General features: G+C 39.0%; 1 protein-coding gene across 1 annotated transcript in view; it reads right to left on the bottom strand.

Annotated features, from left to right (window-relative positions):
* LOC139452339 (endothelin-converting enzyme homolog) overlaps window positions 1–7,492 on the bottom strand; it is a 237,480-nt gene extending 229,988 nt beyond the window's left edge. The window contains exon 1 of the mRNA XM_071233782.1: window positions 7,408–7,492. Within this exon, the coding sequence (XP_071089883.1) occupies window positions 7,408–7,415 (8 nt within the window). The 5' untranslated portion in view covers window positions 7,416–7,492. The remainder of the gene's footprint in view (window positions 1–7,407) is intronic.
* Window positions 7,493–16,348: the final 8,856 nt, after the last annotated feature.

Genomic DNA, 16,348 nt, shown 5'->3' with positions numbered 1-16,348 from the left:
GATTGAAAATCTCAGCATAGTGGCGATGTAGCTTGAACCATCTAGCAACATTGGAGTTGTCACCCTTTTAAGATATTAAGGCATTTCGACCAAACGTTTTCTTTCTATTGTGACGTAATCGATTCTCCTAAAAGGATTACATTGGTCCGATCTTTACAGAACTCAGCTATATATGTCACTCTCACGAATTTATGGGACAGTTTACGTTTACAGCGCACCATCACTGACAACGTGTGTATCTGCTTTAGCGATAACTCTTGATATACTGAGGGAATTATGCGAGAAACATTTTCATTGCGATTGCGTTTTGTGATACTTTAATTACAAATTAGTCAATAGATGGCAGGCAATAAAATATCTTAATATTATGGCTTTCTTGCCGAAACGTGGTCGTAGTTGATTGATATGTTGTCGTTAGAGACCGTTGCTCGATTCGCCACTGATTGTTCTTGCCACATAGAGGATCTTAAAGAACAATGACTGTTCTAAATGACACGGAATGGGTTGAGCATGAAGTGCAATGGAATGGGTAACGTCAGGTTTGGCATGCATAGCTTGGATTAATGCAGCGTATGGCTCTTCGCAAATGCTGTATCCGGAGAGAGGAGGGCGAGAAGAGAGTTTCGGGGGGAAGAGATTTTAGAGACAGAGAGAGTAATAGAGGATATATAAATGATCAATGCAAGAGTCTAGATTGTCCACCGAAACAGATTCCATTTGGAGTAAAGAGCAAAGTAGCTGTGACTATTATATGAATGGACCACTGAAAATCTGTAATGACCCCACGCGTTCGCGAAAAGAAGGAACACAGTGATTGGAAATTGTGTTACGTCGTAATCAGAAACATTCGGGCTCCATATTGGCGAAATATAGGACAGACATTAAGAAGGAACATACATTTACACCAACGTATGAAATATCCGCCATTATCCATCCGCCTCAATCCCATAATACTATACAACAACGCGTTATCAAAGTTTATAGCATTCTAGATAACAAATTCCAGTAATATCAATACTACAGTTGTATCAAAGTGTATAGTAAATATTATGTTGTATCAATGTTCATGTCAACCCTAAAGTTCATTTCTTTCCATTAAAGAGATTCAGTTACTGAAACATGACAATTTTGTAAATATTTAGGAAATATTAAAAGAAATTATTATTGATGGTGGATAAAAATAAAACAAACAAGAATTGCTTATTCGATGGTGATGTATTTCATAAGGGTGTCAAAGTTGATTTTGGACCCCAAGTTTACAGTGTTCCGGCGACAGTTTTCAGCCATGTGACGTTTTGATAAGATTAGTAATATTTGGGGCAAATCCAATTTTCAAGTGTATGGCATGTATACACCTTAATTTAGAGAGAGAAGCGCAAATAGAATAGCATGGCCTACATTATGTGAGTGTGAATAGTTTCGATATGAATTCCTGTAAATGCTGGTCCAAGATCTCATATTGGATCGCGGCTAACCGATTGTAGTGAGTGAATATGGTTTTACGCCGCTTTTAGCAATATCCCAGCAATAGCACGACGGGCGACACCAGAAATGGACTTCACACATTGTACCCACGTCGGGAATCGAACCCGGGTCTTCGGCGTAACGAGCGAGCGCTTTAACCACTAGGCTACCCGACCGCCTCTCTACGAGATTGCAAGGTGGCAGAACCAAAAGAGGTAATGCAACTCCCCGCTTTGAATTAGATTGCATTTGTAGAGTTTCAGTCATGTTGTGGTTCAAAGAATCTTTTTCCACAAATTTGGAGTTTCAAAGGACCTGATTTAAGTTAATGTCTCATGTTACAGAATGTCTCGTCTACAAGTCACCCACAGCCCGTATGTTCACGCGGCCATGTCACCTATATGAGGAACCCTATCTACAAAATTAAGTTTGGGTTTGCATTTGAAACACACAAAGCGTTTGGTTTAAGGGTCACCATCTTTGATACGACACTTGTTAGTTTTATTTATGGCAGCTTAAAAGAAGGTATTAGACACTCGCCCGGCGTCATTGATCGCCACGGTTGGCGTGACGTCATGAACGTCCCCAGTGGAAATGTCACCGAGGGCGTTACAACCTGCCAGAGTCTCAATAGTTTGACATAAACACACAACACCACGTGACTATGTGTGATTATGGTCTTTGAGGTTATTCATAAGGGCCTGAAATACAACTTCCGTTGCTGCTTGTCACCTTGGTGTTACGATGCTATAGCCTAAAGATAACATAAACAATAAATCCTATTTCTAGGACTAAATCACTACTCCATCCAACTGCTTTCTTCTAATATGACAAAAGGCCTGTCACTTCTCACATTCGCTGTTTGGAAAATGTTTGTGTTTCACATAAAGTCGTCCCTTTGAAGTTTTTACCATGTTATATAGCAGATCTGGGATTATGTGAACCATTAACGTAATTTAATAATTCTAACTGATTTATGGCCTTGTTGTTCGACACAATGATTTTAGCAAACCAAATGCCGTAATTACGTTATGTAATTGTTAATGCATTTCCACATCTGGTACCTGTGGTTGGTCCGTATCCAGACTGTTCTGTTTGAAAACAGAAGTTATATTGGTCTAGTTCTTGTCTATTTTATATAATAACTTTTCTATATGGAAGTGGACAGTTTCCTTGTCCTGGCATTAACAGCATTAACAGTTCTAAATGAATGTGGACAGCTGTCGTTGTCTAGTCCTTGTCCTGGCTAAGCATTAACGGTTCTATATGGAAGTGAACAGCCGTTTTGGTCTAGTCCCTGCCCTGGCTAAGCATTAACTGTTCTATATGAAAGTGAACAGCTGTTTTGGCCTAGTCCCTGCCCTGGCTAAGCATTAACTGTTCTATATAAAAAGTGAACAGCTGTTTTGGTCTAGTCCAAGCCCTGGCTAAGCATTAACTGTTCTATATGAAAGTGAACAGCTGTTTTGGTCTAGTCCCTGCCCTGGCTAAGCATTAACTGTTCTATATGAAAGTGAACAGCTGTTTTGGTCTAGTCCCTGCCCTGGCTAAGCATTAACTGTTCTATATGAAAGTGAACAGCTGTTTTGGTCTAGTCCCTGCCCTGGCTAAGCTTTAACTGTTCTTTTTGAAAGTGGACAGCTGTCGTGATCTAGTCCTTACATCTAAATGTAAGACTTGATGTGAGGCAGAGCCATTATTACGGATATGACATGCCCTTAGAGCTAAGATTGTTTCGAACAAAATGTTTTCCGCGAGGCCGAGGCGTCATTTCAGAAAAGTGATCACGGCATTGAAATTAAAATTTCCGCGTTTGAAGGAAGGGCGACGAATCGGGTCCTCTTTTCAGGCTTATGAAATTATCCATATTCCTTACTATCACGCATCGTTGTGGTCTCCGCTATTAAACCGTAGTTATAACAACGATTTTCTGATTCCTTGATTAATTCAGTTCCTAAGCATGTCCTGTCAATGTTTTATTTTCGGATATAATTCCTGGACTAAGATAGTTGCCATAGTTGCACAGGACAAGCCAAGCCATTTCGCGAACACCAGGTGTCATCATAGTGTGTTTACATTGATTCGTGAATGTAGGTGTCTTGGATTTGTCGCTTCTATGTTTTCTTTGTATATATCTCTTTTTACGTTACGACTTGACGTTATATGTCAGTTTTTGTATCGTTTCAATATCAGTTGGTCAACATGATAAGAATAAAACAACATCAGGCTTATTGTCCAAAAGTGACTAATTGTGTTCCCACAAATTGTTACTAATGATGATCATGCAAGATGAATATCGATCAGGAACATCGATCAAGAACCATACATAACTCGAAGTATCTGTTTAGTAACCTAACGTCGATAATGAAGGATATCAACCGCAAATATTTCCCTTGATGTCTGGAAAACTGTCTTGCTAAGCGTAGGCTCTTAATAACAGAACATTTCTTCTTCATCTAATCCTGCCTGTCATAACGCCTGTGATGTACTCAAAGATACAGCTAAATTGATTTGAAAATGTCAAGTGTAATGCCAGATATTCTGACAGAAAAACGTTATTAATAAAGATACATCTGAGAGGACGACATATGTCAAATCGTCAAGTCCCTAGAGTACGGACGTCGAGATGATACAGCTTCGACTTATCCGTTGTACGGCGTATTCCGGATACAACGAATTCAAAGTCATTTAATGGCATGGCATTCTGATATACGTTATGGTTCAAATTAATTTGGAGAATAGTCATTTTATTTAAGTCCCTTGTGATTGCCCGACCACTGGCTATATAGACTACTGAAAAGAGTTCATATTACTAGTATTAATATGTCTTGCCATGACAGATTAACTGTAGTCATATGAACAAATAGGGTGATCCTTAAATCACATTAAGTAGTACACGTTATTATTCAAATGAATTAATTTAAGTCCTTGTCAATGGCTTGGCGTTGGCTACAAATTAATTTTGAGATAAAGCATCTTATTTTATGTCCCACGTAAATGTCTAAGCATTGAGTATATACTTTATTGTTCAATTTAATTTTAAGTCCCTTCGTTATAAGAAACTAGCAATGTTTACCGGACCATCTTCCTTCCAATGCATTAATCTTTTAATATAAATGTACGAATGACAAACACAAAAAACATTTAATCAAGGCATTTTAGGGTAAGATGGATTCGCATGCATCTGAATGCTTTGAATGAATTTTCCTTCCGCATGCATCAGAATGGTGTGTTTTTTAAACGAGGTGCATGCCATTTCATTGTCCAACTCTGGTCGTTCGAACTGCGGCACTCATAAAGACTGATGCTAATTTCAAAAGTCCCCAATTCTATCGGTCTCCTAGGCCTTGGTGTTCTCGTCAATGCTGTGAAATTAATTTAGAAGTAAAGTATGTTCAAAGCCAGAACCATCCAAGCAGAAGTAACAACTGTGAACTGCCAGTTTCACGCCATGGCCAGCGACAGTTCAAGATCAATACAAACTCCACTATTTGCCTTGTACCCGAGACAGGAGATGAATTAAAGATAAAACGAAATCAAATTCGTAACGAATGACAGAAAATATATAGAAATAGAAATAGCAAAAGTGATTGCGACGTTAAAAACAGATATATGTAAAAAACGGAGTGGGGCATTTTTTTCATATAAACGCATACATACGGTGTGAGGAAAGTGTTAGATCATAACATTTGAAGACGGTATGAACGTATGAGAACCATGTTAGACAAGCTTCAATATATCTTGTGTACATTGTCTGCCAACATAATATGTTTAAAAATCTAACATTAAAATCGATAATGCAGTGATTATTTAGTTACATACATGGACAGATGTTTGTCCTAGAGAATAATTACAATTACAATAATTGTTGCGTCACGCGATGTCAGGAAAATAAATACAAGTAGTCTTATTTCACATTAAATACATGATTTAAGTATAAGGCCAAAGCCTTTACAATGTTGATATTTTTGGAGTTGGGTAGATTACATAAACTGTGATTATCATGATGGACATTGGATAACCAAGGCAAATAGTGGTTTCTGACAGAAGAATATTTTGAACATGTAAACAAAACATGAAATTCATCCTCTAATTGCCTCCCTTTACAGTGGGTACATAGATATAGACTCAAGTCTTCATTTGTATGTTTTGACTTTCGTAGCCTGTTAATCTTAAAACCGTGTAGTGATATTCTGAATTTACAATATGCTCTCTTGAGTGATTTATTCGTGAGATTACTGATGTAAAATTCTGGCTGTAAAAGTGATTTCAAATTTGCATAATGTGAGAGATATTTTGATGAAGAAATAGAGTCATGCCACTCTTGAGAATACATATCACTCAGCCTTTGTTCTATTTTTAGCAAAAAGAGATTTTCATCGCCAATATGTTGAGAGATCCATACAAATGAAAAGCCTGAAGAAAACAAAATCTTACATCAGACACCCAGGTGTGTTTATCATTATAATCTAACTGTTTAAGTAGATTGTAACATTGTTTTGGATATCGACATTGATTCATACGTAGCAGTCTCAACCAGTATTTAAGTACCCTTATTTTGCTAAACACGAACATATTTAATCGCCCAGTTTCACCAAGAATAGCTTTATTAGAGGCATATTTTCCGATACGTGCTTCTCAATCCATTATGAAGACAGTGTTTCATGACCACGTTTTTTTCCCTGAATGGATTGATATTCTTGTTGTTTGACACGTTAACGTAAGTAAAATGTAAATATTTTGTCTCCAATTCTGTCTACAAACATCGCCATTCCAACATTAGTTGACTTGTATTTCAGACATCATGATTAAATCGTGCAATGTTGACACACGATTTCTCGATCTTTCGTTATATCGTGACACTCATCATCTCCAGTTCAGACTTCATCAATTCAATATTACTCCATTGATCTCGAAACTCCGTATCTTCCGTATCTGATTAAATAAAATACAGATACTTTGAAAGAATATACACACAGTCGTAACGTATGTTTCAGACGTTTCTGAAATCGACCACACATTCTGAAATAGAAGACAGAGCAAATCTGAAAAGAACAATACAAGGGAATGAATCCATTCATTAGCCATTACATAGGCTTGGGCAATTGTGTTTCGTAACTGTGGTCAGACGGAACCCATTGTATTGCCGGACAGGTGCGAATGTGAGGATGGCATCACGGCGTAATAACGAAGGCAGGTGTGCCTGGAAACCACAGCCACAAGGACCCTCGTATGACACACACATGGACAATCAGGACCTTCTTCTGACCTTTGAACCAGTCTCAGAGGTTTCGGGCCTCATAATCCTTGAGTACAATAGCTGTAACTCCGAACATAACTAACATATAACTGACCTTAAGATAATTTCTCTACATCGAAGGTCCTACACACCAAGGGACTCCTTCCAAAATGCGGCGTTAGCGCAATGATGATCCTTGCGTGGATTTATGTATTAAATATGGGACTTATTGCTAACACCGCTTGGTTGAATAGTGCTCTGGACATTTTTGTATGTTACCTATCATCGGAGGTTAAAAAAGGTTGGATACAGCCGATGTTCAAAAGAAAAGATTTAGTTACATCAGGAGTTGACAGCAGATTGAACAGCTTAGTTCTCAGCCGTCACCACCAATCATCAGGCTTCCGGGTTTGTTGAACAAGTTCCATTGAATTATAAGCCTGAAAGCGAAAGTAACACTGCTTCCTATAACACTTCCATTGCTTATATGAGGAAACGGTATGCCTTTAACAAGCATCAAATGCTGTGTGGTACTTTCCAGGTGACATTGATCGTGCGAGTATGAAATGCTCCAGGGACTCAATTTTTATTTTTATTAATATTAATTTTGATGATTTAAAGTTATATATTATTGAAATGTTCATAAGCAATAGAAGATATTAACACGAGAAGCCTCAAAGCTACATGCCAAAACTGTCACTTACCTTCCCATGTCTGCCGCAGCTGTGATCTTAGGGTCCACCTCGATTGTTATAGGAGTAACTTTAGCTGTGTCCAACACTGGCAGCAGATGACCACAATCAAAACATGCCCCGGGGGTACTGGGCGTGAGAGTCGAGAGGGGGGTCAGTGGGGTCATGGGGGTAAGGGGGGACACTGGGGTCTCGGGAGTTACAGAGGGGGTGTAGGTGGACTCGGGGGTGGACGGGTTGGTCAAGGGAGGCACTGTATCGTCGCACGTGGTCGTCATGTTTACCGGAGTACAATGAAGGTTGTGCACAGCTGACGGGGTAAATGGACAGTTTTGTAGATCTTTATTGGGAAGATTCTATAAGGTTACCTCCAGATCCGCTCTTGAGAGACCAACAATTGATCGGAGAAACTCAATCTTCAGTTTAATCTCGAGCGTTATCCTGCGGTGTTTTGAGCAAGTGAAAGGCATGGTCCCACAATAATCAAATCAAGGGCACCCCGAACATCATCAAAAGGGGAAATTGGTAGCGGACAGAACGATTGTCCCGTCTGTTAATTCAATTGAAACACAGATAACATCGGCAATAGCCCTTTCGAAACATCTCATCATCTCAACCGTCGTCTGCTTGCACACACCACAATCCAGAGTTAAAAACCGATTCTAGAATCATCGCTGTGACTAATATAATCTCGTCTATGTATCCAGTCAGTATATACTGTCTCTAACCGATTCCAGATTAGTTAATCCAGTATGACACCTGTTAACGTTCCAAGCAACGATCCGTCAACTATAGCGAACTTCGTCTGATTCCAGTATTTTCTTAAGTAATCCAGTTTCGGAATGACTAACTCGGGCCATTGGTACCCTCGGGGTCCGATTCCGTGGCAGCCGAGAATTGAAAAGTTCGTCCGACTAACTGTATCAAATATTTGCTCCCCAAAGCAAGAGCGAATTAAAACTCGTTTAAGAGAGCAAAACTTTTCCAATATCGTTGTCTGCCAACCACATAACGCACCCTTACTCCATTCACACGTTTAATTATTCCCTGAGGAATCTCCAAGTCAGTGTTGGTCAGGAAATGAACGAACTGGGAGAGCAAGAGATATACTCGCAGATAGCAACACCGGGCATTGGCAAGAGTGTGTACGTACACACGTATTGATGACGTCACACTCTCAAAATGGATTCTCCATGGTTCAAACGGATTGGTGATAGCTGAAAGATTGTGGGGTCGATAATACGGAAATGAGCAGGTGGGATTTAGTTCTCAGGCTTGTCTGCCGACATTTCCTGGTCTGGAGCCGAGCACGACTGACACAACGCTACACATGGACAAAATATGGCAGCAGGTTTTACAATGAGTAGCTTCATGGGATCAATCGCTACCAATTTGTCTTATAAGTTTACGGTCAATAAGGCAGTATTGTTTGGTCAATCGATCGCCCACCGGTTGTGGTATTACTTGTGTATTGATGTTCCGACTAGTCCGGTCATCCATACTTGGCCCGACCCCCTCCAACTCTAGATGACCAGTCGACAAGAGGCTAGTCGTCCTCAAGCAAAGAATCAAAGCTCCAGGCAACGTGAGCAGCGATATCGATCTCCACACCGACCACTTGCAACACCGGCGACGAGACACATGTGGCTTCTGTTTAACGCTGGTGTAATTGCTTGTTATTCTCACAATTTAAAGCCTACCAACAACGTCATGTATTTTTAAGTAGTCTCAGCTTTGAAGTAGACACTTGGAGATGGATAGGGCGTTTGTTCTGCCACCTTGTCGTGGTATAGAAGAACCCTCGTGGTGAATACGCGTCGATACGGAGCTGTCATACACGTTCCAGATGACGGCTTAATCAACATCTCTATCTGTTATGACACTTTAATTATCATTCAGCCGTGTAACGGGGCGATCAAAGTTGATTTGGGCAATACACAAGGGGCCAGTGATGCACCTTGGGGCATGACCATTCACTGCTTGTTTCCTTAAAAATGAAGTCGTGCTTGTGCATGCCACCAGGACATGTACACATCTAACGATTTGTCGTTAAAGCATTATGAATATTATGTTAATATCGTGAAGAAAGAACAGCAATGCTAAACAAGACCAAGAGAATTCAAAGAATACCCGGTGGTTGTATGTCCATTTATATTTTAATCAAAAAGTCTATCGCAATTAATTATTAAATTTATCAATTAATATTTGGTTTATTCTTTTATAAATTGATTTGTAATTCAAAAACTCTCCATAACTGTGACATAACTGTGTTTCTTCTACATATGTTTGCCATTCTTCATCAATGAAAATCAAAGAATATTGCCCGTTTGTATGTATATACATGTGATGTTCCCCTACTCACGTGCTGAAGGGCAAAACGTTGTAAAATGAAGAAGCATAACAATTATCCTCCTTGTCACCTAATCTAGTTAACTCGAACACCGAAAACTCGATATGTCGTTTAAGACAACTGTATATGATCCTACCAGCCTTATGGCCAAACTATGGATAACTAGATCGTCCCCAGCACATGGTAATATCAAGGTTTAACTGCATAGGAGACTGTTCAACACCAAACCCTAAATAACCGAACTAGCTTAAATTTTGATCGTACAGAGTGCTGAATTTCTCATATTCAGTCAAATCATAAGTGTTTTTCAAGTACGTGTATCTGTGACAACCAAGACATGTGTGATTTATAATACTCACAAAACACACAAAAAATCAATACATTCTTTTAGATGCCTTTCGAAACATTTATATTTACAGGATTAGAAATTTTCCACGTCTCACCTAGACCGCTTGAACACCTGAATCAATCAACATGAGACATGCAGAGGCCATGTAAGCAATCATTTTGTCATAACACACGTCCATGAAGCATAAGATGTTGACAACATAAGTCCAAAATAGGCAACGGTTATTTGACGCTAAATACTTAATGCATAATACTGTTGACATTATGTCCTGCACTTGTTCCTGTACGTGTTGGTTTTGCAACGGTATAAAAGTATCCGATCCCATTACCGCTTAACGTTTCATGACATCACAGCCATCTTATTTTTTATCAATTTTATCGGTTTTCACTCACAATTGGCCTTATGAGTGAATAAAGAAGAATTATGACGTTACATGTCATTGGGTTCTCAGCTGTTAAATTAAGGTCCAAGGTCGGAAAACGATACAACAAAGCTTTTCTGTTGCTTTGATGGAGAATTGGTGCTGGTCCGCGTGGGCATGAGCTGTCAATGGCTTTCAGTTAGAAAGTATTTGTTAAAAACATTAAGACCACGATCAATCAAAATAGAACCATGGACCAAAGGACACCACGAAAAGCTTCAGTTGTAGAGAAAAAATCATATTATAAACCATCACAGAATCAAGAAATTACTTGGTCCGTCAATTCAAGCATCGGACATGGTTCGTTTGGAAGCAATTCAACAACACACGCAGTCATATCATTACACTCTCTTTTCATTAATGAATAGAAACAGGATATTTTTATGGACTCTAATGTTAAGACCAGATTGCCATATAAGAAGGTAATGGCCTGGAAAGAGTCAATGAATACCCTTATGCCGAACCCAAAGGAATATGCCTGTTATCCACTGACTTGCACATTAGGCATCCATGGAGCCATCTGATGGTATTACAGTGAAATCTGGACACTGACTATCGGTAAAGCATCCCTTTCCCGTGCGATCGAATTGCTAATTATGGTATGCGAGGTGCTTAATAGCTATAGGGCATAGAAATCCGAACGGATTCAGGAAATGTTTTGATATAGATTTATATGGACATTTTAAAAGTTTTGAATAAACCAGTAGTTCCAAGCAGGATGATTTTAGTTGTAGTTTATCTCTCCTTTTGCCTGACATATTAACTGTCATGTTAGGAATACGCTATGTGTAATGTATCACGGCTGAGTTCGACACAACCCTTATCATCAGTTAGCCAGCGTTCTTTAATCATGACCAATTACTTTCATTGCAGTCTGTCAATAAAGTACACATTTATTATGTGGAATTATTTGGGTGGGATGTTTCTTTGACGATATAAAGAGCATTGATGCGCCGAATTCTTTTTTTCTATTCTCACTCCTCGGGTGAAACTGACATGCATTTGGAAAATTGATCTGTCTGCGATGAAATACCGAGTGTGCAACATATGTTATGCATATACACGAATGCTGTACCGTTGTCACTTTCTATTTTTATTACTTTCGGCCGTAGCAAAGTCGAATAACCCTAAAACATGGCCAGCTTAATACTGATTTACGTTATCTTTAACGAAAAAGCGGATTCGTGTTTCAAGGTTCCCTCGACATCCTTGTTCAGAAGGTTGAGTGAGTGAGTGAGCTTAGTTTTACGCCGCTTTTAGCAATATTCCAGCAATATCACGGCGGGGGACACCAGAAATGGGCTTCACACATTGTACCCATATGTAGGCAATCGAACCCGGGTCTTCGGCGTGACGAGCGAACGCTTTAACCACTAGGCTACCCGACGGCCCCTTCAGAAGGTTGAGCTGAGTGTATGAATTCATATAAATATATCCAATATATCACATGAAACTTTGGCCATAAAAAAACTTCGAGAACCGAAGATGGTGAGTATGTATGCACATCAATAGACGCCTATCGGAATTCTTTTGGCTTTAGGCAAAAAATTGTAAAAATCGATTTTGAAACATCTTGTTCATCTCAGTTTACCACTGGTGCCATCATGGTCTCCAATTCAAATGAAAGCTTCCTTGGGGTTCAACGATAGCGAGATGGAATTCACCATTGTGAAATATCTCAGAGTCAATACATACAAAACTGAAACCACTTACACAAACATATCGTAGTGCGACGACAATCATAGTCGTCGCGTGTATATGTCTTTCTTTATGTGCGCTCTGCTACCTTGAGGCAATAGCTAGTGTGTATGTGAGTGATGAGATTAACGCTGTATATTTGTATTTGTCAGTATGTCTGTAATGCCACGGCGAGCCAACATCATGTGAGATGAAAACACGATGGTATACATGTCGTCATTTCCACTTCCATGAAAGCCACCAGCACCTGTAAGGCACTGACAGACCAACGATCAAAATCAGCGCGAATTATGTCAAAAACATTATATGTGCCATAAAAGGTCCCAATACAAAACATACCCTGGACTAAATTTAGACGAAATTTTGTATTTCTGAACGAGGCTTCACACATTGTACCTATGTCGGGAATGGAACCCGGGTTTTCAACTTGACGAGCAAGCGCTTTAACCACTAGGCTACCCGACCGCCCCTTTAAGTCTTTAGGAGGTGCAAAGACAACGTGCAGCTCAAAGGTCATTCCTACTTCGCAATGTTCGGAATTTCACATGAACGATATGAGGCGATGGGGTGGCCTCGTGATAAAGTCGTTGGCTCGTCTCACCGAAAACCTGGGTTCGATTCCCACATGGATGCAATATGTGAACCCCAATTATTGTCCCACCAACCTGATATGACTGAGATATTGCGTACAGCCCTGCTTGGCGTAAAACCCTACTCACTCTTACGGACTTTAAACCACTTATCTATCATGAGGATAGATTTATTTACTTTTGTTTTAGGGGGTAGAAATATTATCCGTTATAACCGATATTGGTTTTATCCCACTTCATTCTATCCGCAGTTAATCGCTTTGTACTTTCTGAAATAAAGGTGGACGATCAGCGAGCAGAAATTCTACATTCTTTATCTCATTCATGACAATTTTACACGCTCAAATCTGAAGTAAGTATTTCTCATTCTTCGTTCCGAAGCAGCTATAATTTTAAGTGCTTTCCACCTGTGGTTTCCTAAGTTGGTTTGTTGTTTAATGCCACACTGAGTAATATTTCAGTAATATTACTTCGGTCTGTAAATAATGGAGTATGGACAATCCAATCCAGTGATTGAGATGATGAGCATCGATCTACGCTATTGGGATACGATTATATGCAAGAACCAAGCCAGGGAGCCTGACCACCCAATCCCGTCAGTCGCCCCATACGACAAGCATGGGTTGCTGAAGACCAATATTATTTTAAGTGCATTCTAACTGCGCATTATACATGTACTGTTACGTGCATGCCTTGATCATATTATGGTCACAGCAATGTCGTATATGTTTTTTCCAAACAAAAGCATAAGCTAATGTGCATTAAGAGAGAACTAGCACGTTATAGATAGACATTCAATTATTGTGATAGTCTAGCCCTCATTCTAGAGATTCAGCTTGGTAACGCATTGTTGCTTGTACCAGATTGGTTTGGTGGGCTCCAATTACACATAATCCCCGAGGAATTAGCATTCCTGGATATGTGTTAGTTCTTTGTACAGTTTAATCAATAGCACTCCGTCTGTGGAGTTTAATTCAAGTCCTCGAGTACGATATTAAAGGATGAAATCAAGAAAATTAATCATGAAATTTTTAATGTCAAATTTCTCAGAGTGGATTAACTGAACAATAGCGCAGCCCTCTTGTCTATCACTATGTTAGCTGTGTAGTTGACGCGTCAGTCTTTTTAATCAAAACTGGGATCCGTTATTGTATATGCTCCTCATACGAATATATATATATGCTAATTTGCACGTTAAGCTGTATATCTGTTGAACTGCATTATATATTTTTCACAGTCTATGTCTAACAGAGCTTTTATATGGTATTGATCTTTAAAAATATATCAATGTCTTGTTGTTGTACAGTTTAAACATTCACCGCAAAAAGAAACGCGAATACCATACATGTTGTTTAATATATGAAGAGATATAAGATTGGTTTGATGCACAAACGAACAAACTGATACGTTGTGTGAACCGATGCTCATTAATGCATCATATGTGACGTCTTAGATCCATGACTCGAGATGCACCATTTGGCTCGTGCAGGTTTAGCGTGTAAAGTTTTGAAATCACGTGCAGAAATTCGTGATAGCACTTAAGTGATTGTAAGTTTTGCCTTGAACTGGTACACATTGGAAACATCTCTTCTTAACGTACACACCTCCCTGTTTCGTTTGGCGAGGAGTATATAATTCCCGACCGCCAGAAAATAAAGTCAGTCTCTATTATCTGCCGAAACAGATTCCATCGTGCCCCAAAGGCAAAATAGCTATGCAAATTTTATGAATGGATCATGGAAAATCAGTGATGACACCAGGTGTTTGCGAAAAGGGAAAGCATTTCCTGCTCTACAGGTACCATCCGCCAATCACACAATGTCCTCACAAAAGCGTTTGAGTGGTGCCTAATGCCGCACTCAGCAATGTTCCTGCCAGAAGATGACGGCCTGTAAACAATCGAGTCTGGGCCAGGCATCCAGTGAAAAGTATCACTAACAAGTCACCAAGTCTGACCAGTCGATCCATTAAAGCATTTGCCAATGAGTAATTATAAAGAGTAGAAAAACGGTAATGCTTCTAGAATTGTATAGCATTGCATATCACCTTGACAAAGGAACGTGTCCTGTTTTGTAAAACAAAATGCTTATCTAAAAATATCTGCAGTGATTTTTACCAGGCCTTTGGTGGTGGAACTTTGATTAGAAAGTTTAGCTGTAAGCAAAATGCGTCTTTCCATGAAGCTTGAGTAACATGTTCATGCCCTTAAGTACCTCCGCAACTGAGACATAGAGATGCCTTTAGCTGGAGCTGATGGTATATTGCTCGACATGAAGGTGAAATTCCAGTTCTGAAAATTCGAAATTATCCCTCTTGTCACACAGACATTTTCTTAATGTCTATGTATCGATCAAGATAGGACATTGGATATGGTTTTTCAGTTCGTTTCTTTGATTTCTAACTCTGGTATATTGTTAAGATAATCATGTATCTTGGCAGTATTGAAAGAAATGAGGACATCTTCACATCTTAAACTGAGGTTGAACTTTTTAGCAACGTGTCATTTCTTTAATTAACCAAAGTAGTCAAAATCCTATTCGTATGCAAAGGGAAACAGATCAGCTAGGAGAGGGGCGTAATTACATGTAGTGTCCACGGGAATACCTTCAAATTGTCTGAATGTTCTATCCCTAAATTTGACAATGGTACTGTCAAATCACGAAATCCAGCAACTCAAATATTTCGGCGTCTTATAACGTTTCTGAAAAGAGTACATTACTTTTATAATAACAAACTAACCGAACTCCATTCTTGGAAAAAGAAGCCGAATTGATTCGAGAATGTAATTTCTCTTTCAACTTATTAAGAAGGATAGTTGTGTAAAGTTTGAAAAAATATATATAAAACTTTTTAAACTTCAAAATGTAGTTCTGTTCAAACCAACCTGCAAATAAGGCTGAAACAATAGTCCTGGTTCTCAGGCAACACCGCTATTTATTAAGTGCGCAGCAAGATTCGTTTCTATTTTCACTTTAAAAAAACATGTCTAAGAAGAAAATCGGTAAATATTCCAGTGTCTTGAATACATAACCTCGGCAATGAAATTCTGCAATGGTAAAATAACGAGATTCAATGTAACGCGCAGTTACGAATTCAGTAATCGGACATTCGTGGAATTAAGCATGTTGTGCGTGCTTGTCACACTTGGTCAATGAAAATATTGAATTTCCGATGTTACGTGCTCACGGTGATGTATTTTGATGAAACAAAGTCGTAACTCATTGTATATATTATGCATTATGAGCACATACATCCACACACCCACAAGCAGCTGTAACAATTTGGAAGTGCACACAAAATACTGAAGTCAAATATTACAGCGCACCCATTTTTGTTTTTATTTTACTTGAATAACTCTTATTGATGTTAAATGAGGTAGGGTATTTTGAGGTAGATTGTAAATAATGTCTTGTGAAAAGTAATACTAATGCTATTAAAAATGAGGCAAATGTGATAGATATATGGATTGGCTATTAAAACACACAAAGGTGGTTAGTAATAAAACATTGAAGATGTTTTTAGTTCTCTTGAACAACATGAAGGTT

This window comes from Haliotis cracherodii, unplaced genomic scaffold, assembly GCF_022045235.1.
Source record: "Haliotis cracherodii isolate W230 unplaced genomic scaffold, xgHalCrac1.p SCAF_9, whole genome shotgun sequence".
In the NCBI taxonomy this organism is placed as follows: Eukaryota; Metazoa; Mollusca; class Gastropoda; order Lepetellida; family Haliotidae; genus Haliotis; species Haliotis cracherodii.
This window is presented reverse-complemented; position numbering and strand designations above follow the sequence as displayed.